Source organism: Pelobates fuscus, chromosome 2 (assembly GCF_036172605.1).
Source record: "Pelobates fuscus isolate aPelFus1 chromosome 2, aPelFus1.pri, whole genome shotgun sequence".
Lineage (NCBI taxonomy): Eukaryota > Metazoa > Chordata > Amphibia > Anura > Pelobatidae > Pelobates > Pelobates fuscus.
The window spans coordinates 104,680,733-104,705,862 of record NC_086318.1 but is presented as its reverse complement, the minus strand read 5'-3'; the positions used below and the strand labels follow the sequence as shown (position 1 = coordinate 104,705,862).

The following is a 25,130-nucleotide window of genomic DNA, read 5'->3' as shown; positions in this document are numbered from 1 at the left end:
TTGATCTTCTGCGTCTCTCCTGACCTCACTGGGGCCGTGCACGGTCCAATCTCAGGCTTCTCATACAGATTAGGGATCAACCGATATTTTTTTTTTTTTTTGGAGCCGATACCGATAATCTGTGAACGTTCAGCCCATAACTTACTGATATTCTGTACATTTACCATTTTGAAAAATAAACTATTTGTGAAGGTAAAGGCACTAAATATACATGCCACATGTAGTGGATGCAGTGTGTTTAGACAGGGGAGCTGTGTGTGTGTGTAGTGGATGCAGTGTGTGTATATCATGATTGTAGAGTGTTTGTGTAGTGTGTATATAGTGAATGCAGTGAGTGTTTTTTGTTTTTGTTTTTGTCTAGTGTATGTGTGTATATATATCTCTATATCTCTAATGCAGTGTGTGTGTGTGTGTGTGTGTGTGTGTGTGTTACTGTAGGTATGTAATTTGGGGGGAGAGGGGGCATTTTTTTTTTTTTTATTTAAATTTTTTTTTTGTAAAATATTTATATTTTTAGTCCCCCCCCCCCTTTATTTGGCCAGGGAGGGGGGGGGGGGGGGGATATGGCTTTCCCTGTTGGTCCTTTGGCATGGACTGTGCAGTGGGGGCCCACAGCAGAAAGCTCTTACCTTCCCAGCAGCTCACCTGTCTAACTCTTGCGGCCTGTGTGCCATGCGGAGCGTTGCCATGGTAACCTGTGGCAACGCTCTGACTGCTGCGGGACTCGCTAGGTTTACACAGGGGAGCTGCTGGGAAGGTAAGAGCTTGCTGCAGGCCACCCCAGGACCGCCGGGCTTGTAATGGGCCGGCGGTCCTGGTATGTATTATTGGCAATATCGGTATCTCTATAGGCCGATACCGATATTGCTGAAAATACAGAATATCGGGCGATCATTTAAGCCAGAACAATAATCGGTCGATCCCTAAAATGCAGTACACACACACACACACACTGCATATACTACATGCACTACACACACACACACACACTGCAAACACTATGTGTACTGCACACTATACTGAACCCACTACACAACATCCACACATACACTGCATCCACTAAACACACAGACTGTATCCACTATACATATGGATATAACGCAACATACACACTGCATCTCTTTCCTAAATGTGTGCCAGGTTGGGGAGGGAGAGCGCAGCATTTCATCCTTTGACCCAGGCAGCACAATTTCTTGGGCCTGGCGCTCAGCTGCTGGAGGTGTTACTCCACCTCCGCCAGCCTTCATTAGTCGGCCTGGAATAAGAGTTAGGCTTGATAAAGGTTCAGTCTGTGTGTTGAGACATTTCTGTACCTTGTTCCTAAGTAAGGTCTACTTTTGGATACTAACCTGTGTGTCCAGGCTGTTTGTACAAATCTGGATTGTTGGGGATCTGCCTTCACTTCCAGGAAATGCTAAGGTTTTTTTAATTTTATTTTAGCATGTGTGTTCTTATCTGGACTTTTGTGGAATGACCGTTACAGCTGACTAATGTTAATTTTGTGCATATACTTTGCACATAGGTTAATTTACTGGCTGAGAACACTTGGCTGACGCTTACTACATATTATATGTTTATTTTGAATACATTATAAGTGTTAGCAGTTTTATAGCAACTTTAATGATGTTTATATCTGCATATAACTGGTGTAAAGGTATACATGTGACTTCCTATGCCAAAATGTAGCCTGTTCCAAACGCTCATCCACATATCACTCCAGAAGGCATATGTTGTAGTAAAAATTTTTATAAAGCACATATTCTGCAGTGGTGTACAGTGGAATAAACACAGATCAGTCTAACATGTCAAGCTCTACACAGCTCTCCAGAATACTGTAACATGGGGCATAATATATATATATATAATTGATAAAAGATAATGCCACATACAGAATGGCGTACATATTTTAACATATGAGAAAAAAAAATTATATATATATATCACTTCTAAAGCGCAAACAAATTCCGCAGCGCTATGCAATAGGTGGACTAACAGACCAGTATTGCAACAAGACGAGGTGGACGCACAGGAACAGAGTGGGTCGAGGACTCTGCTAAAACGAGCTAGAACAGTGGGTATATGGCTTTTAGACATTTAGTTTTATGTGTGTCTTAGCAACTAGGAAAAATTTGTAACAGATTTATGTAACCCTATTAGGAATTTTGCACAGCATCTGGTGTTGGTCAAAGTCCTGTGATTTTTTTTTTTTTTGCAATTTTCTTTTTCCTCTTCTCCTTTCCCCTTCTATCTGTATAGTCTGTAGGTCTTCACTTTCAGATGACAATTTGCTTTTGGCCTATGTGTGTATATAGTTCTAGAATGACTTTGCAGTTCTCTGTGAGGCCTAAGCTTCTTTCTCCTATCCACTGGCTGCAGTACTATGCTGACTGCAGTGCTAATTTTACTTCATACTGAACCTGACCATTTGTCTCCAATCTGGCAGCAATATCAATATGGCCACAATTTGAAATGCTTTGTAAAAACGTAACTTCATCTGCAGATTAATTGTTTCTAAAGTGTGATTGACTGTATATTTGCTTTTAACCTTAATTTGTAACTAGAAGGTTTAGTAGGTTTTTCAATACTTTATTTTTAATTTAATTTTTTTTTTTTTTTTTTTTAAATGTAGATTATCAAGCAGATAGGTAGTGGGGGAAGGTGATACTGTATCTCTCTGACTCTACACATGCACTGCAGTTTACTAAACTACCTTTTATCACAGGACCAGGCCATTTTCCTGTTTCTGTATTCTGCTTTAGTTCACCAGTTTGCATTTTGTTCATGTATAGTATTCATAAATTGTATTTATTTTTGTGTGTGGACTCTATTCTCTTTGCATGGTACTTCAGTTTGTTTTGCCCTCACATAACTAGCAATGGAGGGCTAAACCTTTTTTTTTTTTTTTTTGACATTTTTTTAATATATTAAAGGAATACTGCAAGCACCATAACTATTACCGCCTGTTTTTAGTACAGTTTGACAGCTTACCTGGTTTGCATTGTCACTGCTTCCACTGTAACCGGTCTTCTCCAGTAGGAGAAACCAGATTGTTCTAATGAACAAAGTGAGAACAAGCATCTGCTGATCACTCTCAGCCTATCTGTGCAGTCTTGCTTCGGCTGTGCTTCGCTTTAGAGACTTCTGCTGAAGAAATCTGGCTGCAGAAGGGCTACCTGTCAGAACCCAGGTACGTTTTCAAACTGGTGCTAAAAGAGTTTGACATCTTACCGAGGAATGGTGCCAGGAACTCCTGGTACCGGAACTTCCATAATGTCCTGTAGCGGTTACGTTTCTTATATTGCTTGACAATGGTATTTAAGGAATATTAATTATTTACAGTCATTTTATCACAAATCTCTGCCCTTGTTTGTAATAATATTGGGTTTTCATAAATCGTTGCTATTGTGTATTGGTCAGTTGTGACACACCAGTAGATTATTTTTATTTATTTTTCTTCAAGTTCAACTGGTGCCTTATTGTATTTTAAAGGAATACTAAAGCATTAGGAATGCAAACTTGTATTTCTAATGTTTTAGTGTCCCTTGTTAGAAAGGTTATGTTTTGCGTAAAAATTAACATTCTAAGCTTTTTAAATTCCTCCCCACCCTCCCTCCAACGTTGAGGCTCCCTCAATACTGCTAATCTCTCATCTTCTGGAGATGGCATGGTCCAACCAATGCTTCTCATACAGGAACATTGGGGACCTAATGCACATGCGTGGCGAGTGCTTCATGCATTTACACTTTCACATGGAAAGCATTAAATCAATTATTTCGTATGGGGCTTCTGCATTGGGTGACTGTCTTTAACTCAGTGCTGCATGAGCTCCTCCAGTGGCTGTCAGTGTAACAGCCATTTGAGGTTTGTTTAACCCTTCCAAGTAAACGGTTTTAGCTTGAAGGGTTAAATTGACAGAACCCACTGCACACAGGTCACTTCACTGAGATGACATGGCCTGTGTTACGTGTTGTCCTTTAACAATCTCTTCAGCCATTGTGCAGTCATTGGGGGCTTTTTCTGATGGGGATCCACAGTGTCAGTCAGTAGCCTGGCTCTCCACCTTCTTCAGAGAGCTGCTGCCTCATGATTAGAATATGCACTGTCCATTGGCAGAGCCCGCACTACATGACCGCACAAGGAGTTTCTCATGCAAGCTGCCTTAAGGGGAGAATGTTGATGTTACGTCAGTAACCTCTCTGCAGGATTTCCCCTTCCCAAACAGGCCTAACTGCTGCTGCTGCTCAGAAGAATCATACGGTGGCAGTGAGAGTTTCTGTAGAAGCCGTAGGAAAGCCAATCCGCACAAATAATCAAGGGAACACTTTCCTGCCACAGACCCAAACACACACAGGTGTTGAATAAATGGAGAAATTAGATTTGGGGATGGCATAAGAAACCCACTGTATTTTGTTGCCTAATTGACATTGCCTTGTACAGACAAAGGTTACAGGTAGTTGTATTACAAAAGAGGGTCACCTTTTATTTGCTCATTTAAATGTTTGGTTTTTTTTTTCCTTCGATTCTGGATATTGCAACTAGCTTAGATGAGCATGGGTCTGTGATGGGAATTACTAGTCTCTTTAAGATGCACAGAATTTTAGAAGTTGGGTGTCTATTCACTAAGCTGTGAGTTGAGCTTAGTAGACCGTTGTGAAGCACCATTTACTGTTTAGTAAATCTCATACATTTCTCTCATTTCATACTGTAGAAGCTAAATATTTGTATAAAAATTTCAGATTGTGTGTGAAAACGGGTTGTATTTTGTCCAGTGAATGCAGAAGTGTGTGCGTGCAATGTCTCTGCATGTAAATACAGACATACATATGGGTTTATGGTCTGTACATATTATTGTTATAATGCCACTTATTCTCCAGTGCTGAACAATATTATAAAGGGAGAAATTTCATTATAAAGGAGACAATTACAAACTTAGAGGATCTAGACAGCATGTATGTGTCTGTACATGTGTGAATATGTAAGTGTATATTGTGTGTAGAATTTATGTACTTGTAACACTACAATTTCATTGACCTCACATGGCAGTGGTCCCTAATAAGAATTTCAGCCTGTCATCTGGCCCTATCACTAAAAATGTTATCCCTTAGCATCTTACTATAACCTTAGAGCTCTCTGTGATTGCAGCATGAGAGCAAGACCTCCCTCTCGTGCTGCAGCTCCTGCATGCCGTCGCTGCCAATGACTGTTATTAGTCCTGGGAAGATGGCACAGCGTAATGCTGATCACTGTCATAGGAAGGCATGTAAGGCAACCTGGGGGGTGTCCCTCTGTCTGGGGCAAGCCCAGAATCTTTCAGGATTCCCATATAATCTTCTTGGCAAAACACGATTGTTCAGCCACAGTGATTTAAAGGGCTATATGCAGTGTTTACTTTGAGCACTGTGTACAACTCATCGCTTAGTCTGGGGCCACTAAATATGGCCATTATTCTTGATTAATGGGTCTCCCAGGTGTGAACAGGGATATACGCCTGCTTGCACCAAAATTAAAGCACTGGCTTTAAACACCATTATTTTGGGGTTTGCCTAACTGTGGGAATGAGGTTAACCTCACTCCTCATTGCAGTTGATATCAGCAGTGCAGCCACTTGTAAAATAAAATGCTGCTTTTCCAATCACACTGTGAAAAGTGTGGTGTTCAATGGCACACTCTCCAGGGCTGCATTTCCACTATCCAATCTAGGGGCAAGTGAGAATCTGAACGTAATGCCATAGTTACATGTAAGGAATACAATTTTAAAAAAGCAGGGTTATTCACTAAACTGAGTATTGACCGTGAATTTACTGGGTAACATGACATTTTTGTTGGGAGTTTAGAGTTGGGGGACAGTATTTACAGCTTGGCTATTTTGGTGTTCGGGGGGTTTCTGGAGTGCTCAACTGATGTCTCTGCTTTGTTCAGTAGAGCAATCCAGCTTTCTCTGTGCCTGAGACACACAGAAGTGTCAAACATCGTAAAATAATATCACCCCTTGTGGGACGGCGCCAGGGTACTCTTGTTGGCATAACCACAGTGGTCATGGTTCTTGTGATGTTGCTTTAAAACGAAATCGTCACTTTTCTGCAAATAGCACTATTGACTAAAACACTGATCATCAACTGAATATATATATGTCTATAGAATGTTATTGGTTTAAATAATCGATTTATTTAGTGAGTAGGTATTAGTGAGGTCGAAGAATAACATTTTCAATTAAGAAAAATAAGCACTGCGGTCTAATAACACATTAGAATAATCAGAAACTTGGTAATTATTCTCAGATGTTATCTTTAGTACTATTGTTTTGAAATTAAAACTTTCTAACACAAAATTTTAGAATTCAAAAGCTTGTAAAATTAGAAATTTTTATATTTATAATTTTTTTTTTTTACGCGCATGTGTCATAACCTCCCAATGACTTCCTATGGGAAAGCATTGGATTGGCCTAAACCTTGCTCATCTTGGCCATGGAGGCGCACATTCACTGAAAGACGTGTGCACACACATTATCTCACAGGTTATTTGTTTCAGTTCCACCTAATTTTCCCTAGCTTTGGGAGAACTGGAGTGGACCGGCTTTTGTTATGATCCAGCAGGGTTGCTGTCCTTAACCCCAACGCCGTTACGGCGTTCTATGCCGTCGCGGCTTTAAAGGGCTTTAAAGCCGTTGCGGCGGCATAGAACGCCGTAACGGCTTGCAGCCCCAGGAGCAGAGGTGTACTCACCTCCGCCGCGATCCTCTTCTGGGGGGGCTGTCTGAGAGCCCAGGCAGCCCCCCTCCGGCAAATGAGGCCCCCGGGGGCCATGTGATCGCTCTCAAAGAGCGATCACATGGCCCCCTATAGCTGGCTATGGATCTGCCAGCAGGGGGACTGTCTAAAATATTAGACAGTCCCCCTGCTGGTAGGTAGTGTAAAAAAAAAAATATTAAAATGTTATAAAATAAATTAAATGCCTTTTTATAGATATAATATATGTGTATATATATATATATATATATATTATTTATATATATGTATATGTAACGTCATACGTAATGTATTTTAATATTAATATTAGTATATATAGTATATATTAGTATATATATTAATATTAAAATACACTTAGAATGACGTTACATGTGTGTGTATATATATATATATATATATATATATATACGCATAATTACAATAATAAATAAATTAATTAAATAAATAAAATATTGAAACAAAATATAAAATAAATTATATATTCATATGTAATTTCATTCTAACTGTATTTTGTTATTAATATATATATCGGTAACAAAATACACTTAGAATGACATTCTATATATATCTATCTATATATAAAATACAAATAACCGCAAATATATATATATATATATATATATATATATATATATATATATATATATATAAATACATATAATTACATAAAAGATTACATTAGTATACACATAGAATTTATATACCTATAAATGCATATATATTAAAATTCTACGTGTATATTTAAGTAATTTTTTAACATAATTATGTCATTTGATTAATTAAAATTTGATTGACATGCCTGACAACACAGGGAGAAAGTGCAGAGAATTTAATTCGCAAGCACTATATTTGACCCTGTAACTCTCCAAGACACCATAAAACCTGTACATAGGGGGTACTGTTTTACTCGGGAGACTTCGCTGAACTCAAATATTAGTGTTTAAAACTGGTAAATTGTATTACAACGATGATATTTTAAGTAAAAGTGACGTTTTTTTGCATTTTTTTTACAAACAAACTGCACTTTTATGGACTATATTATTGTTGTAATATGTTTTACTGTTTTAAAACACTAATATTTGTGTTTAGTGAAATCTCCCGAGAATAACAGTACCCCCCATGTACAGGTTTTATGGTGTTTTGGAAAGTTAGAGAGTCACATATAAGGCTTGCATTTCATTTTTTTGACATTGAAATTTGCCAGATTAGTTATGTTGTCTTTGAGACCGTATGGTAGCCCAGGAATAAGAATTACCCCCATGATGGCATACCATTTGCAAAAGTAGACAACCCAAGGTATTGCAAATGGGGTATGTCCAGTCATTTTTAGTAGCCACTTAGTCACAAACACTGGCCAAATATTAGTTTTTTGCTTTTTTCACACAAAAACAAATATGAACGCTAACTTTGGCCAGTGTTTGTGACTAAGTGGCTACTAAAAAAAAAACTAAACATACCCCACGTTCAATACCTTGGGTTGTCTACTTTTTCAAATGGTATGCCATTATGGGGGTAATTCTCATTCCTGGGCTACCACACCGTCTCAAAGGTAACATTACTAATCTGGCAAATTTCTATTTGAAAATGGAACGTTCTATATTTGACCCTGTAACTTTCCAAAACACCATAAAACCTGTTAATGGGGGGTACTGTGTACTCGTGAGACATCGCTGATTTACAAATATGTGCATTTTGTTGCAGTAAAACCTAACAGTATTATGACATTTACAACTAAAATGTGAGGCGGAACTACAAATTTAAAAAAAAAAATTAAAATTTCTGTTTTTTTTTTTATTTTATTCATAATAAATTGTTTCATATACAAATATTTTATATGAAATTAAAGCCCTGTTTCTCCTGAACAAAATGATATATAATAAGTGTGGGTGCATTTAATATGAAAGAGGGGAACTACGGGTGAACAGACATATAGCGCAAATTCCAGTTTTTGTTTACGTTTTGTTTTGATCAGAACGTGTACTATTGACTCCGTCCTGAAGGGGTTAAAGCTCTTCTTGCTCTGATCCCTCGCGTGATGTTTAGTGATGCCGTGACTGGAGTGACATCATATTCCGGCTCTGGACATTTCTGGTGGGCGTGCAAGGAATCCGAGCAGGAAGATTACAGCTCCTATTCCTTACAGCTGACCGCCGGCCCGTCTCTGCTCGGCCCTCAGCGCCTCCACGGGAACAGGCTGACAAAACGCATGCGCCAGGACAGAATTCCTAGTCACCAGGGCAACCTGACATCTGGGATTTGTCGAACCCTGACTTAAAGGACACTACAGGGCCAGGAATACAAACATGTATTCCTGTCACTATACAGGCATACCCCTCTTTACATACACCCACTTTAAGTACACTCGAGTACAGACATTACTGTGCCTCTTCTGTCCGTGAGTGAACAGGAAATGGAAGGTTCTATTCTCGCCCGGAGAAACTCAGTTCAGTGTCTTTTGGACAAGAACATTTTACAAACCTTCTGACGTGGCACAGGTTAATCGTCTCAAATGTAAAATGTCTACTCCTAGCTGAATTTTTTTTTTTTTTTTTTTTGCCCCTACATAGTCCTGATTCTTCAATCGGCTGCCATCCAGTAAAAGGGTTTACCCTGCCATTTTCTATAACTATGACTTAGCAGCTTAGCTGTAGTAGCCACAATTCTACGGATTCAAAGTTAAACCATAAATGCTTAAATTGATGATGAGGTGTTTCTAAACAAAGTGTGCAACTAAGTTGCTAATAAATACAAATTGGCACTGTATTGGCAAAAAATGGCACAGTGGGCCGTTTTTTTTTTTTTTTTACAATTCCTCAAAGTTTAAGGTTGTCAGATGAGTAATACTTTAAAGATAAATGGTACAATCTGGAATGAGTTTTATTTATTTAGTTTTCTGTTTGTTTTAACTGAATAAAAGCCCACTGGAAATCTGCAGTTGCCGTATCAGTTATTTCTTTAAATTACTGTTGCAATGCATTGGGAAGTGAAAAAAGGTGTTGCTTCATTTTTAAGTACATTTTTGTTTTACATACATGCTCTGGTCCCAGTGTGTACTTAACAGTGGGGTATGCTTGTAGTCCTCAAGTAGCTGTTGACAGTCTGTGGTGGTGGTGGTGGTGGTGGTATTATATATCTTTTTTTCTTTTAATTGGTTGGCTTAAACCAACCAATCAGTGCTGAGTCAAATTGCAGACTTTTTTTTTTTTTTTTTTTTTGCTCAGGTTTGTTATTTTATAAGTTCCGCAGGTATTATGGATTTTTATTTGCCCTTTTTTGGGGCTGAAAAAAGTTTTAGAAAATACATCAAATGGGTAGGTATCATTTATTTACAGATATTTAGTTTTTCTAAGATAAGCAAAGAACATATTTTTGAAAGGGGAAGAGAAGAGGAAACCATAGGAGTATGTAAGTTTGAGGTGATAGAGCCACTTTTTTTTGGCCAATAGGACAAATTTAAAGCAAATGTTAGGTAAAATGGTTATTTTTAAGATTTGTTTGGTGTAGAAGTTGCTGATTTAGGCACTAATGCCTCCTTTTTATGATGTAGTCCATATGAGTGATTATTCTTATTTTATTATATAGCACCATCAAATTCTGTAGTGCTGTACAATGGGTGGACTAACAGACACGTAATTGCAACCATACAAGTGGACACACAGGAACAGAAGGATTGAGGGCCCTGCTCAATGAGCTTACATGCTAGGAGTGGGGTATTGTGACACAAAGGGTCTAAGTAGGGGTAATGAAATGAGTTGCTAGAAAAGAATTCACTGAGAACTTAGTAGGTTATTTTTGACAGTTGCAGGAAAGGAATCATGGGGGGCAGTGGGGATGAAAACCTGTTAACAGTTTAATTGATGCGCTTTCCTGAAGTGAGTTTTCAAAGATTTTTTTTATTTATTTTTTTTTTTTTTTTTGAACGAATGAAGACTGGGTGAAAGTCTAAAGGAGGGGAGAAGGGAAGGGAGTTCCACAGAAAATGTGTGATCAGAACTGAGTTTGTTATATACGTCCGGAAATAAATAGGTGATGATAAAATTATTGCAATATGCATTGTCTCAAGTTTAATAAGTTGATCACATCTATTTTGGAGAATTTATATTTCATTTTATTTTACTGAAATTATATATGGCACAAAAATTAATGTATTTACTTAAACATTTATGCTTATTAACTCTAGTGGCTTAAATAAGTCATTTAAAAAAAATAGTCTCCAAAGCTGGGTGATGCACATCTGGCTTGGTATGCCGATCCTGCTGATCATTCATTGGCTGAGAGTGTCGGCTGAATGCTCTCAGCCAATAAATAGCTCTGCCCAACAAATATGCACAGAATCCCACCTGACATAACATCCAATTATGATGCTGCTAGAGGTGGAGATCAGTATAAAATATCTGTGCAGAGTTTCATATTTTTACAGCTGCACAGCATATAGGCACCATAACCATTTAAGATTACTCAAGTAGTTCTGGTGCTTGGAGTAACAATGTTTTAAAGTAAGCCGCTCATTGTGTATACATAGATTTGCAGAAATAGCCATGGTTATACAGTATTTTTCTGAACTTTGTATGGGGTGTGTGTGTTTTTTTTTTTTTGTTTTTGTTTTTTTTAAATTTATTTTCTGTGAAAAACTTAGTTATCTACAGACACAAGTTAAAGGAACATTATAGGTTCACCAGAACAACTACTGCTTATTGAATTTGTTCTGGTGAGTAGAATCATTCCCTTCAGGCTTTTTGCAGTAAACACTGTCCTTTCAGAGAAAATGCAGTGTTTACATTACAGCATAGTGAAGACTCCACTGGTCACTCCTTAGGGCTTGACAAATACCAGGTTGAATACTGTGGTATTCTATCACCCGGAAAGATGCATATTTTCTCCTTTAGGCTATATAGAACACTAGCAGGCAATAGCTTTGTGTCTTGTAACTGCGGCAACTGTAACTCTCGTCCCTGGCACAACTAAAAGTCTCATTGAGAAACCCCTGTTTCTCAATGTTTACACATGGCTGTAGTACAGCTCATTATTAGCAGATGTGCTCTGGCTGACAGTCTGCTGCTTATTGGAGATAATGGAAGCAAAGAATACCTATCTGACTTTCTGACAGACGGGAAGAGGTTTAATCACTAACTTATAAAAGTGCTGGTGGACGAGCCCATTACACAAGATGACTTTATTTGTTTTAGAGTTTTCCTTTCCTGGTAACATTCTAAAATATTGTTAAATTATGTTTAAAAAAAAAAGTTCCAACATTTGTATACTACTGTGCAACATTTTCAGCAGGGCTGTAAAACTATAGAATGGGGCTATTTGACAAGTAATTGGCATCCAAAATAATATTGACAGATGAGTCGACTAAGGCCCTTCTTGGACATGTTTTATAATTTAGGCATAGCCATAGGCAACCTTTGGTACTCCAGATGTTTTGGACTTCACCTACCTGGGTGATGTAGTCCACAACATCTGGAGTGCCAAAGGTTGCCTACCTCTAGAAGCACTACTTCACAATATTACTCATGTGTTACTAAACTATTTTTATTTTTTTCCCTCTTGTAAAATATTGAGAAAAAAACACGAGTATTTCCAGCAAAAAAAAAAAAAAAAGTTCCACAGTTAAATGAAGTAATTAATGCATTTTGATTTTTTTGCATGAATATAAAAATCAGGATGTGTAATGTGATGCACACAATTAGAGGGAGCAATCTTACCGTGAAGCATGGTTTGAGAACTACTCTTCCTCACATAAACGTGCATGATATGCTTGATCTACCAGCTGAAAGGAGGTCAAACTTCAATGAAGTAGTTTCCACAAACTTTGATTCCAACAGTATCCATATCTGAGACATACGGAGTGGTGTGTGTTAGCTTTCTAAGTAAATTGGTCATTTTTATTATTTATTTATTATTGCCATTTATATAGCGCCAACAGATTCCGTAGCGCTTTACAATATTATGAGAGGGGGATTTAACTATAAATAGGACAATTACAAATAAACTTACAGGAACAATAGGTTGAAGAGGACCCTGCTCAAACGAGCTTACATTCTATAGGTCATGTATGTATTGCCCAACAATTAAGTAATTGGGGCTTGTTTTTATACACCTACATTTTAGTGTTTTATGCAGGAAGGTAATTTTACAGAGTAGTTACGTTAAGGCAAAATCTGTTCTCTGCAATTGTTGTATTTCTGTTTATTTGCATATTAGAAGATAGTGCCTACTCTTAGACAGGGATAGGCAACCTTCGGCACTCCAGACTACATCTCCCATCAAGCTCTTACAGCTATGATGCTGGCTAATCCTCATGGGAGATATACTCCACAACATCTGGAGTGCTGAAGGGTGCCACCGCCTACCTCCAGCTCTAGGACTTATCATCTATAAGAATACAATGTAAAACAAAACTGACCTGTGAATCTTGCTAGTAAGTCAGTGACATGGCTTCATGCAAGGTGCTCCAATATCTCTAGTACTTGTTGGAATACCAGGCTCAGCTCAACCTCCTGTCCTTCTAAGGTATATCATCCCCAGGTAATAAAGTTGATATAGCAGGGTGTTGTTGATATTGAGGATCTTACTAGAAAATGTGTGCTCAAGGGGTGTACCAGAGTTTGCCAATGTCAGCCATGTCACACTGCCCTCCATCCTTACTTTACTTTTATATTGGGTTACATGTCTCCAGAGTTCTAAATATACAGAAAGCTCCATTAAGTAAAGGCATTTTTTAATTTGTATTTTTTTATGGTTGATGCATTTTCAGTAGCACATAAGATGGCTAGACAAATTAAAGGGTTAGTCCAACTTTTCATTATTATTATTTTGTATTCTTTTGTACAACCAAGCTTTCCTATGTAAAAAAAAAAAGCCTATGGGACATTCTTAAATTGGTCCCCCTCAAATCTTGCAGTAAAATCTGCAATAGGTTTTAAGTTTACTTGGAATCCAGGCAGACAAGGTGCCTTGAACATCTCAATCCAACATCATCTAGAGCTTAGAGCAGTCCAAAAGTGTCTCAAAAAGTTAATATATCTCATACGTGCAGTGTTTCACACAGAAACAATGCTCTTAACTCCTACCACCAATACCACTTCTAAATGTAATTTAATGTTTAGATGTAGCCTCACTTTTCAAAGATTAAACAGTGCTTTCAGCATGATGTCTTACGTGACTTTTGAAAATTGTTCTTAATGGGACATGCATGACTTGACAACTTTTTTTTTTTTTAATTTTTTTTTTATATTCTTTATTTTTGTTGTGCAGATGAATACAATGATGCCTGTAATGCCACATCAACAGAAACAGGCTCAGTTATTTCAACATAGTAAAACCGATGTATGGCATTAGAAAATCAGCACAATTTTTAAAAGGTAGTATTAAACAAGAGAACGTGCATGTTAAAGCTTTAAATACAACGTAGGAGAGAGTAAGCAGTGAGAGATGTGTAGTCTTGGAATTGCTGTCACATGTTGCAGGATTATAAAGAAGGTCTGCTTGGTAGGCTGGTTGGCACGAATGTGCTATACTAAGTTAGGGCACTGCGTACAGGGAGCAGTGCTGGGAAAGTGCACGCTGTGCTCATGTAATATCCTGCATTAGAGAGTGATGCCACCGGTAGCAGCTGCTGAATGTAAACTAAGACCTGTGTGTAAATAGGCCAGAAACCAGGAGTAAAACAAAAGATCATGCATGTCGAGGACTATCTGATAAATTATAAAAAATATGCATGAACATGCTGAACTACATTTATGCTAAGTACTGTGAGCTTTAGAAACATTACAGATGCAACGTAAATCAATCGTGCCTATTAAAGCTACTGGCACAGGATGAAGTCACTGTTAAAGTGGTATGTCCGCAGGTACCGTGAGGAGAGAGAAGGTGAGTGGTCGTATTCCTTTTGTAAGTCCCAGTCCATGAGCTCAGCTCACCCAATGCCCACCAATGGCATGGTACATTCCCCGAACAGCGTGCACTCAGGGTCTAGTGAGGGCTGACTGGCCAACGGCGAGTGCAGTAGGTCTGTGTCGAGGTGCTGGAAAATGTGGGCGCAGTCCGGTGGGTCTGCGTATTCATTTGCTTGTGTGCGCTGTGGTAGGTTTCCCCTCCATATCCAGGCATGGGTGTATGCCATAGCTTGGAATCCAGGGTTTCGGGGCTGCCTGGGAGCTAAGCCTGGTCCCCTGCTGGGATGGCTGTAGGAGCTTGGTGGAGGGTGGTTGCTCCTACTGGAGATTTTTGGCCGGTTTGGTTGGCGTCTACCTGTTGTGCCTCGGGAGATTTTCAGCCTGTGATGGCGGTTTGTCGCTGGAGTGTGGGTAGAAGATTCTTTGCCCACAGGCGATTTCCCCTGCTTTAGCATTACACGGTTACAACTGAGATAGGTGGATTAGGGGATGCGACTGAGGCATGTTAAAGGGGGTGGAAGCTGAAGTAACACAAGCTGAGAGGCATGCCAGATACTGTAGGCTGACCAAGTTTATAAACCTCTATTACTTTGGCAAAGTTTTCTTATTTTACTTAGTATATTTGTTTAAAAATTATTATTATAATATGCACTGATCAGCTGCAACATTAAAACCACTGACAGGTGAAGTGAATAACATTGATTATATTGTTACAATGGCACCTGTCAAGTTTTGGGATATATTAGTCAGCAAGTGAACAGTCAGTTCTTGAATTTCATGTGTTGGAAGTAGGGAAAAGAGAAGATCTGAGTGATTTTGACAAGGGCCAAATTGTAATGAATAGATGACTGGGTCAGAGCATCTCCAAAATGACAAGTGCTATGGGGTGTTTTTAGTACATACCAAAAGTGGTACAAGGAAGGAAAACAGGGGTCATGATCTCCCACGTCTCAATGATGCACGTGGGGAGCAATTACACAGAAGAGCTACTGTGGCTCAAATTGCTGAAAAAGTGAATTCTGGCCACGATAGAAAGTTGTTGCAACACACCGTGCCAGGTGGATGTGCACTTTAACCTATACCCATTGTACAGCGCTAAGGAATTTGCTGGCGCTATATAAATAATGAAACAATGTCTTTGATGTCAACACTGACTTTGCTAGATTTTTCAATTGTGCATGCACAAATGAGTCTTGTATGTGCAATTCAACATTCCACTATTCTAATGGATGGAACAAGTGATTGGGGCATGGAAGTGCAACAAGAACTGGGTAAATATGAAGAAAAAGCTCCTGTTTACCTTGTTTTTCTGCCTGCAGAATGAGACCCACTATAGCTTGTGAGTGAGTTGTCTTAAAGACAGGGGTCCTCAAACTCCGGCCCCCCAGATGTTGCTGAACTACAACTCCCATGATTCTCTGGCTATCTATGCAATTCAAAGAATCCTGGGAGTTGTAGTTCAGCAACATCTGGGGGGGCCGGAGTTTGAGGACCCCTTAAAGTGATGAGAAAAATGCCTCTGGTGAATGACTGTCCGACAGCCACGAAAGGGAAGTTCTTAGCCAAATGTAAACGTAGTAATTTTTTAGAAACTAAAATGTTAATGTTTTACGTGCGTCGCGAGACAAAAACAATGTTTCCGCACCAAAACCACCACATAAAAATGTAAATGTTTTGGTGCTTCATGTTCCGTGTGTGTGTGTGTGTGTGTATATAACAAAATTATAAACACAACACTTGTTTTTGTCCTAATTTTTCATGAGCTGAACTCAAAGATCTGAGACTTTTTTTTTCTATGTACACAAAAGGCCTATTTCTCTAAAATATTGTTCACAAATCTGTCTAGATCTGTTAGTAAGCAGTTCTCCTTTGCCGAGTTAATCCATCCACCTCACAGGGGTCATATTAAGATGCTGATTACAGCATGATTATTGCACAGGTGTGCCTTAGGCTGGCCACAATAAAAGGCCACTCTAAAATGTGCAGTTTTATCACACAGGACAATGCCACATATGTCATAAGTTTTGAGGGAGCGTGCAATCTGCATGCTGACTGCAGGAATGTCCACCAGAGCTGTTGCCTGTGAATTGAATGTTCCTTTCTCTACCATAAGCAGTCTCCAGAAGCACTTTTTCAGAGAATTTGGCAGTACATCCAACCGGACTCCCAACCGCAGACCACGTGTAACCACACCAGCCCAGGACAGCTGGGGCCACAATCGTTTTGCATAACCAAAGAATTGTCTCAGGGAAACTGTCTCAGGGAAGCTCATCTGCATGCCTGTTGTCCTCATCGAGGTCTCGACCTGACTGCAGTTCGTCGTCGTAACCGACTTGAGTGGGCACATGCTCATATTCTATGGCGTCTGGCACTTTAGAGAGGTGTTCTCTTCACGGGTGAATCTCGTTTTTCACTGTACAGGGCAGATGGCAGACAGAATGTATGGTGTTGTGTGGGTGAGCAGTTTGCTGATGTCAACGTTGTGGATCGAGTGGCCCATGGTGGGGTTATGGTATGGGCAGGCGTATGTTATAGACCACGAGCACAGGTGCATTTATTGAATACACAGAGATACCGTGACGAGATCCTGAGGTCCATTGTGCCATTCATCCACGACCAGCACCTCATGTTGCAGCATCATAATGCACAGCCCCATGTTGCAAGGATCTGTACACAATTCCTAGAAGCTGAAAACACCCCAGTTCTTGCATGGCCAGCATACTCACCGGACATGTCACCCATTGAGCATGTTTGGGATGCTCTGGATCAGCATATATGACAGCGTGTTCCAGGTCCTGCCAATATCCAGCAACTTCGCACAGCCATTGAAGAGGAGTGGGCCAACATTCCACAGCCCACAATTAACAACCTGATCAACTCTATGTGAAGGAGAGGTGTTGCACTGCGTGAGGCAAATGGTGGTCACCCCAGATATGGACTGGTTTTCGGACCCCCCTGGAACCTCCCAATACAGTAAAACTGCACATTTTAGAGTGGCCTTTTATTGTGGCCAGCCTAAGGCACACCTTTGCATTAATCATGCTGTCTAATCAGCATCCTGTGAGGTGGATGGATTATCTCGGCAAAGGAGAAGTGCTCACTAACGCAGATTTAGACAGATTTGTGAACACTAATTGATAGAAATAGGTATTTTGTGTACATAGAAAAAGTCTTAGATCTTTGAGTTCAGCTCATCAAAAATGGGGGCAAAAACAAGTGTTGCATTTTATAATTTTGTTCAGTGTGTGAGTGTGTGAGTGTGTGAGTGTGTGAGTGTGTGAGTGTGTGAGTGTGTGAGTGTGTGAGTGTGTGAGTGTGTGAGTGTGTGAGTGTGTGAGTGTGTGAGTGTGTGTGTGTGTGTGTGTGTGTGTGTATGTAGTGTGTGTGATATAATATAATGTGCCTCATGGGTTATGACTTGCTCTGCCTCCTTGACTTGATGATGATCTCAGCCAATCCAATGCTTTTCCATAGGGAGGCCATAATGCATGTTTGGTAAAATGCCTCAGTGCACCAATCCACGTCTCCTCCTAGAAATTCATTGAATCAATGCATTGATATAGGGAAAGTTACGCACCGCCATGCAGAGTGTGAAAAAACTCAATGTCAGTGCTGGACATTGTACAAAGCACCTCTGGTGGCAGTCTGAGTGATTGCTACTAGAGGTGTTCCTAAGCAGCAATGCAAACACTGCCATTAACGGGACACTATAGGCTCAGCTCATTGAAGTAGTCTGCCTGCAGTGTCCCAGGCCCCTTAATCCTGCTAAGGTAATTTATTGCTGCTTTTAAGAAGCTGAAATTAATTTTATAACTTTTCATGCTTAACTCCACCTCTAGTGGCTGTCTACCAGACTTTTGACTTTTGGTTGTTTAACCCCTTAAGGACACGTGACATGTCATGATTCCCTTTTATTCCAGAAGTTTGATCCTTAAGGGGTTAACTGACGCTGGATGTTCTCACGCTATGCATGAGGACTTCCAGTGTCATCCGAAACCCCATAGGAAAGCATTATATAATGCTTTCCTATGGGGAAATCCTAATGTGGCCATTGCCTCACATATGCATTGGGTCTCACCCGCCAGCTGATGGTGGGGGAGGAGTGAGGGCGGACCCGAGCCAGCGCTGAGGGACAAAGGTAAGTGATAGAAGGGTTTTTTTTAGACAATTTAGCACCACGAGATGGGGCTGCAAGGGAGAGGAAGCTATAGCGCAAGGAAAAAAGTTTGTTTTCCTGGCACTATAGTTTCCCTTTAAGATATTGTTGTTCTGGTGACTATTGTGTCCCTTAAGTGTGTGTGTGTGTGTTTTTCATGAGAAATTGTATCTTGTGTTGTACTATTTACATTTGCATGTCTGATGATTGTTATAGGGATACTCTATGCATCAAAACTTTAAACCACAAATGTCACATTATGCCCCTGCAGTCTCAATTCTGATATTTGAGTTAAATCACTTGTTTTTATTTATGCAGTTGTGGCCGCACCTCACCTTGCTATGACTCACACAATACATGGAGGGGCAAGGCTTCATTTTTCAATTCAATATTACAGCACAGTGTGTGTTTTTTGTTTTTGTTTTTTTTGTTTGTAAATATAATTTTTATTTCGGATCGTAAAGTTCACATTGAGACTCGCAGGTCTCCATATGCATTTGAGTATAAGAACCAAAGCACAACATGTGCCAAAAAAGAATGTATAGCAGTCATTCGGGCGCGCAGGCCCACAGTATCGATGGACTCGCAGGTCCCTGTCAACAGCTAGTTATCTTCCCTAAATTAGTTGTTCATGTGTTCAATTACATTGTCAACCGTATGACTTGGCTGTGTCTAGCAATACTTTGTTGCGTTCAGATCGCTATATACATTGTATTGTAATTACGCATTTGTTGTTTAAATTAAGAGACCTGTCGGTCTTTCTAGAATGCCGTATTGGTGGACATCAGCCTATTGGTGGTGTTTTAGCTTATAGTATTCAGTCCCCTGACTGTTGTCTAGGACTTTTGGTTACCCTAACTTAGTCTGTCCACTTTCTCTTGTTCGTGGACCCGCACCTCTCTGGTTGGTGCGTATAGAATGGGGGGGGGGGGGGGGGTAGGTTCAGGTGAGGAAGGAGGGAGTCTTCCGTCTCTGTGTCAGTCAGTCGTGTGTCCTCAGGTGGTTGATCTGTCAGTAGTGTCTGGAATTCTGGTTTTGTAGTTGTCAGTATCCAGTGTGTCCATATGTCAAGATATGTCTGTTGTTGCGGTCCAGCCGCGTGCATGGTAAGATCTTCTATAGCTCTGAGGTCTTCCATTTGGGTGAACCACATGAGCATAGATGGGGCTTCTTTTTTCTTCCAAAACTGTGTCTTGCTATGTTGAGGATCCGGATCGTGAGTGATTTTTTTTTTTTTTGTATTTGGACGTTGGGGTTTTTGTGTGATGGAGTAGCATGGCTGCCGGTTCTAGCGGTGGGGGGTTGTCTGAGAATCGGGCTAGTATTTTGTGGATAGTGCGCCAGAAGGGTTGTATTAGTTCGCATTCCCACCAAAGGTGCATGAGTGTGCCTATTGCCTTGTCACACCTCCAGCAGAGGCGGGTCTCATTTGCGTGTATGTGGTGTGCCGTGGCTGGCGTACGATACCAACGTGTAACCAATTTGTAGGCTGTCTCTTGGCCTTTGCTAAAAACTGAACAATGGTGTATGATATTGCACATCTTTTCCCATTCCTGGGCGCTGAAAGTTTGGTTCAAGGTCTCCTCACATTTTCCCATAAATTTAGGCACTTCCCCTGGGGTTTGTGATTGGAGGAGGGAGTATAGGTGTGATACATCGTGCGGTAGCGGATCTGGATCTGTGCACAGCCTTTCAAAGGCAGTGAGGTCCCTGTCGAGCTATCCCTTGAGGGAAGAGTTTCACATAGCTGCGCAGTTGTTCATATCTAAAACGTGTTAGGAAAGACTGGGAGGTCTCTCCGCACATCTCTGTCAGGCCCTTCAGTCCTCGTCTGGTGCACACATGTCTCAGCCGTGGTAAGGGGTCTTCCACCAGGGTTTGAAGGGCTCGCGGGTCCATGCCCGGCGGGAAGTCTGTGTTGTAAGTGAGAGGTAGTAATGGGGATGGATATGTGGAAAGGGCATGTCGTCCTATGCTTCTGCGCCACACCGTCAGTGTCGCTTTGGTGTAGGCGGAGTATTGTTTTTCCTCCCCGGCCCCCCTCACGGGGAGCCACGGGAGGAGGGTGGCAGGTATGCCCGCTTCTTTCTCCTCTGCAGTTTTTCAGAGCTTCATGACCCCCGTTTTGGACCACTCGACAACGCACTGTAGGTGGCATGCTTTGTAGTATAGTGTGAAGTCTGGTAGGGCCCCTTTGTCTTTGGGTTGTGAGAGCAGTGAGTATCTCAGTCTGGGTCTCCTCCCATCCCACACATAAGCCCCCAGCGCTCCTCGGAGTGTCGTAAAAAAGGAAGTTGGGATCACTATGGGCAGGGCCTGGAAGAGGTAGAGCAATCTCGGCAAAAAGTTCATTTTCACCACTTGTACTCTGCCCAACCAGGAAATGTGAGGGAAGGCCCATTCCCTCATTTCTTTCCGAAACTAGAGTAGTATCGGGGCAAAGTTAGCCGTGTATAAGTTTGCTGCTTTCACAGTTAACCAGGTGCCTAACTAGCGTATTTTGTCTGGAGCCCATTGGAATGCATGACTCCGATGAAGCTGGGCGGCCCTCTGTGCGGGTAGACTAATATTTAAAATATAGGATTTTGAAAAATTAATTTCAGACCCGATAGTAGCCCAAACGTCTGGAATGCCTGCACTAGGTTAGGTAGGGAGACCTCCGGGTGAGTTATAAAGAACAGTAGGTCGTCCGCGTATGCGGCTATTTTGTGGTGTGTATCCCCTGTGTAGAGGCCCTTGATGTCAGGGTGGCATCTGATGGTATTCAGGAAGGGCTCTAGGGCCAGGACAAATAACAATGGGGAGAGGGGACATCCCTGGCGTGTGCCATTATAGATGGGAAAGGCCTCCGTGAGTGCCCCGTTGACCGGTACGTATGCCGTCGGCCTGGAATAAAGGGCTCTGATCCATCCCTGGAGGTGTGGTCCCATACCCATGTGAGCCATCGTCCGGAACATATATTCCCAGCAGACCCTATCAAAGGCCTTCTCCGCGTCCGTGGACAGCTGGAGAAGGCCCGTGTCATCTCTCCCCTGTCTTCCTATGCATGAGTGTGAGGGCTCTGATAGTATTATCCCTGGCTTCCCGTCCCATCACGAATCCCACCTGGTCCGCATGGACCAACCTGGGCATGTGTGTCTGGAGTCTGGTTGCCAGGACATTTGCCAGCAGTTTGAGGTCGTTGTTGATGAGGGATATAGGTCGGTAGCTCCCACAGTGCTCCCGATCCTTTCCCTCCTTAGGGATGGTATATGTGCCGTTAATGCCTGTTTGGGGAGGTCGTGTCCCTCCCTGATTGCGTTAAACATGGCTAATAATGGGGGGTATAGTATGTCTGCATATCTCTTATAGTATTTAATTGTGTGTGTTTTTATGTAGAAGTTCTAAACTCCTGTCCTGTTAGTTCAACTTTAATCTCTCATTGGAAGCATTGTAGGTTCAGAGACTTTTGTGAATCCCTGCCAGGGGACTTGTTACTAAGGCTGCATAAACAACGTAATTTAGCTCCTGAGTGGAAGATAATTGAACAGTGAGACTGCAGGGATATGATCTATACACCAGGACCACTTCATTAACCCTTTTAAGGAGGCAGATTCAGAAGCTGGATATACACGTAAGGACACAAGTAATTTTTGCTTTTTCTTTGGACAAAAGGGGCTTCAATTATATGTGACAAATACATATAGAAATTCTTATTTATAAAAAAAAGCAGAAAATAATTGGTGTTCATTTTATTAAATGATTGATTGAAATTTTTCGTCTAGCGACACATGGAGATTCAACTAAAGTTGTTTAAGTGCCTAGTGTCCCTTTTACTTCTTGGCTCAAGTTGTGCGGTATTATACCAGTAATACGATCGTGAAGCATTTTTTTTTTTTTTAATACTTATGAAAACCATTATCTAGTTTAAAAATAAATAAACAATGCATGTTTCTATAGGTGTTTTCTGGACTCTCTATTAGAGGAACCTGTGACTATTTTGCTGGTTTTGCAATTCTCAAACCTGTAATCCTAACATTATATAGTTCCTGCGTGCCCCTTCTCTGGCCACCATATTTCAAATAAGATTTTCTTCCTTTTTTTTTTTTTTTTTTTGCTTCACCGAGACTCCCTCAGTGCTGTTCGCCTCCAGCAACATCATGGGCGAGGCATGGCCTCCTCACCTAGTTTGTGATGGTAAATTAAAGATTTAGTTGCCTTTTGCCAGCGTCGCAATGTCATAGAGGAGGTATGGCCTCCTCCACGATGGTCCCAACATTTGGAACACACAAAGTCTGGGCAGGGTTAGAAGGAATGCATCAGACATGAGAACTGTAGTTTTTTTTGAGCTGTTTTTAGATGTATCCCAGATGAAAAAATGCACAATTAAATGCATGCAAGTTTTCATTTGGGGTGTATTTATATCTACGGAACAGTGAATGTTATTTTATATTTGGGCTGTGGAGTGTCCATTTAAGGGAACGCTAGGAATGCAAACTTGTTATGGAACCAAATGCTATAGTGCCCCTGTTCCTAGCGCTTTCTGTCTCTTACTGCAAACTTCTCCACCACACACATTTATGGTTAAAAATTAAGCAAAGGATTTGCTTACCGTGCCTCCTCCACGATGGTCCAATCCAATGGTCCTCCTAGAGGAGTGTGGGTGTAGGAAAGCTTTGAATCAATGCTTTCCTATGTATAAATGTGTTTTTTTTGTTTTTTTTTTGTTTTTTTTTAAAGCAGTGTTTTACTTTGCACAGTGGAAATGACTGGACCATGGCACTTGGGTCACTTCTTGGAGATGAAGTGGCCTGTGTGACTTTACTAGCCCTGTAAATGAATATACAGATCCTCACACAAGTACTTGTTGAGGTGTTTATTCACTGATTAGTGAGAAATCTAAATCTTATTGTGGGGTGGTGGGATTTAGTTCACACCATAACATCATTTAGAAGACCTGTAAGTGCACGGTAACTGAACATATGTCTGTTTCTGGAGCAATTATGAGGGAACATTGCATGTATTTGCTAGCTTATATATGTAAATGTGCATTTATATTTGTGTGTGTATATGAGTGTATGTATGTGTTCATGTATTTGTGTGTGTGTGTGTGTGTATGGGTCTATGTATGTGTAGGTACATGTATTGGTGCTTGTGTGTGGATGGATGTGTAGGTGTGCATGTACATATATTTAGGCATTTAGTTGTATTTATATGTATATTGTATGTACTTGTGTATAGTGTGTGTGTATATACTTTTACATATGCACTACTTGTGTACATGTACGTGACTGAGTGTGTCTGTGTATTCATGCATATCCTGTAACTTTTGGATGGGAATTCATGCATTCTTTATATAAATACTCCCCCCTTCTAGCACCATCTTCTGCACTTTGCTTTTTTTCTCTCTTCCCCCTCACTCTGTTTATATTCACACAATATATTTATGACCCTCTGTGAGAATGGTGTCTATTTTCTATCAAACCTGTGTATTATCTGCACTCGTGTCACTTTAACCCCTGTATCACAACTCAACTTTGCATTCTATGTGTCGTCTTGCTCAGAAATGCTTCAGACTTGAGAAAGGGAGGTTCTCCTGAAAGCTTGTCATTAAAAAAAATCTGTTAGTCTATTACAAGATACAAATGTTAACTGTTTTTTATTTTTTATTTTTTTTACACATCTACATCACTAGACTGACACGGCTACAATCTCTACTTGAACTAGCTAGCCCAAGTACATTTGCAGGGCATTTTGAACAGGACCTTCCAATTGGAACTTTACAGTATATAGTATACAGCATGTTGCTTGGAAATAACAAATTAAGATGGGGGCCGGGGGTCTCCAATACCCAAAGGAAAGTAGTGCTGTTACAATAAACCATGATGTGCCAAATACTGGAATATATATTTTTGTATCCTGAACCAGTGGATTTACCCATCTGTTGTTGAGTACCAATTAACTGTATTTTCTTCTTCTGCTTGTAGCCTGCAGAAATAGACGTGCTGATAGGAAAAGACAGAGAAGGATTTTTTACCAATGGCTTAACTGTGGGCGGAAAGAAATGCTCTGTGATCAGAGACAGCTTGTATATCGATAATGACTTCACAATGGACATCAGGACAAAGAGTCAAGGTGGCGAACCAACATACAACATTGCTGTAGGAAGAGCTGTAAGAGGTAAGCAACATGTAGAGGGCAATATTTATTATTTTCGACACGTTCAGATCTTTTTCTTTTTGGTTAATATTCATTGCTCATGTTTAGAAGGTTTCAGTTAACACTGTCTGCCACTGTTTTACATTAAAGGTCTCGGGACCATAATATATCACAATTAAATGGTTACAC

General features: G+C 40.4%; 1 protein-coding gene across 1 annotated transcript in view; it reads left to right on the top strand.

Annotated features, from left to right (window-relative positions):
* PFN2 (profilin 2) overlaps positions 1-25,130 on the top strand; it is a 37,840-nt gene that overhangs the window by 4,250 nt on the left and 8,460 nt on the right. Inside the window, exon 2 of the mRNA XM_063442518.1 lies at positions 24,770-24,962. Coding sequence (XP_063298588.1) covers positions 24,770-24,962 — 193 coding nt within the window. The remainder of the gene's footprint in view (positions 1-24,769; positions 24,963-25,130) is intronic.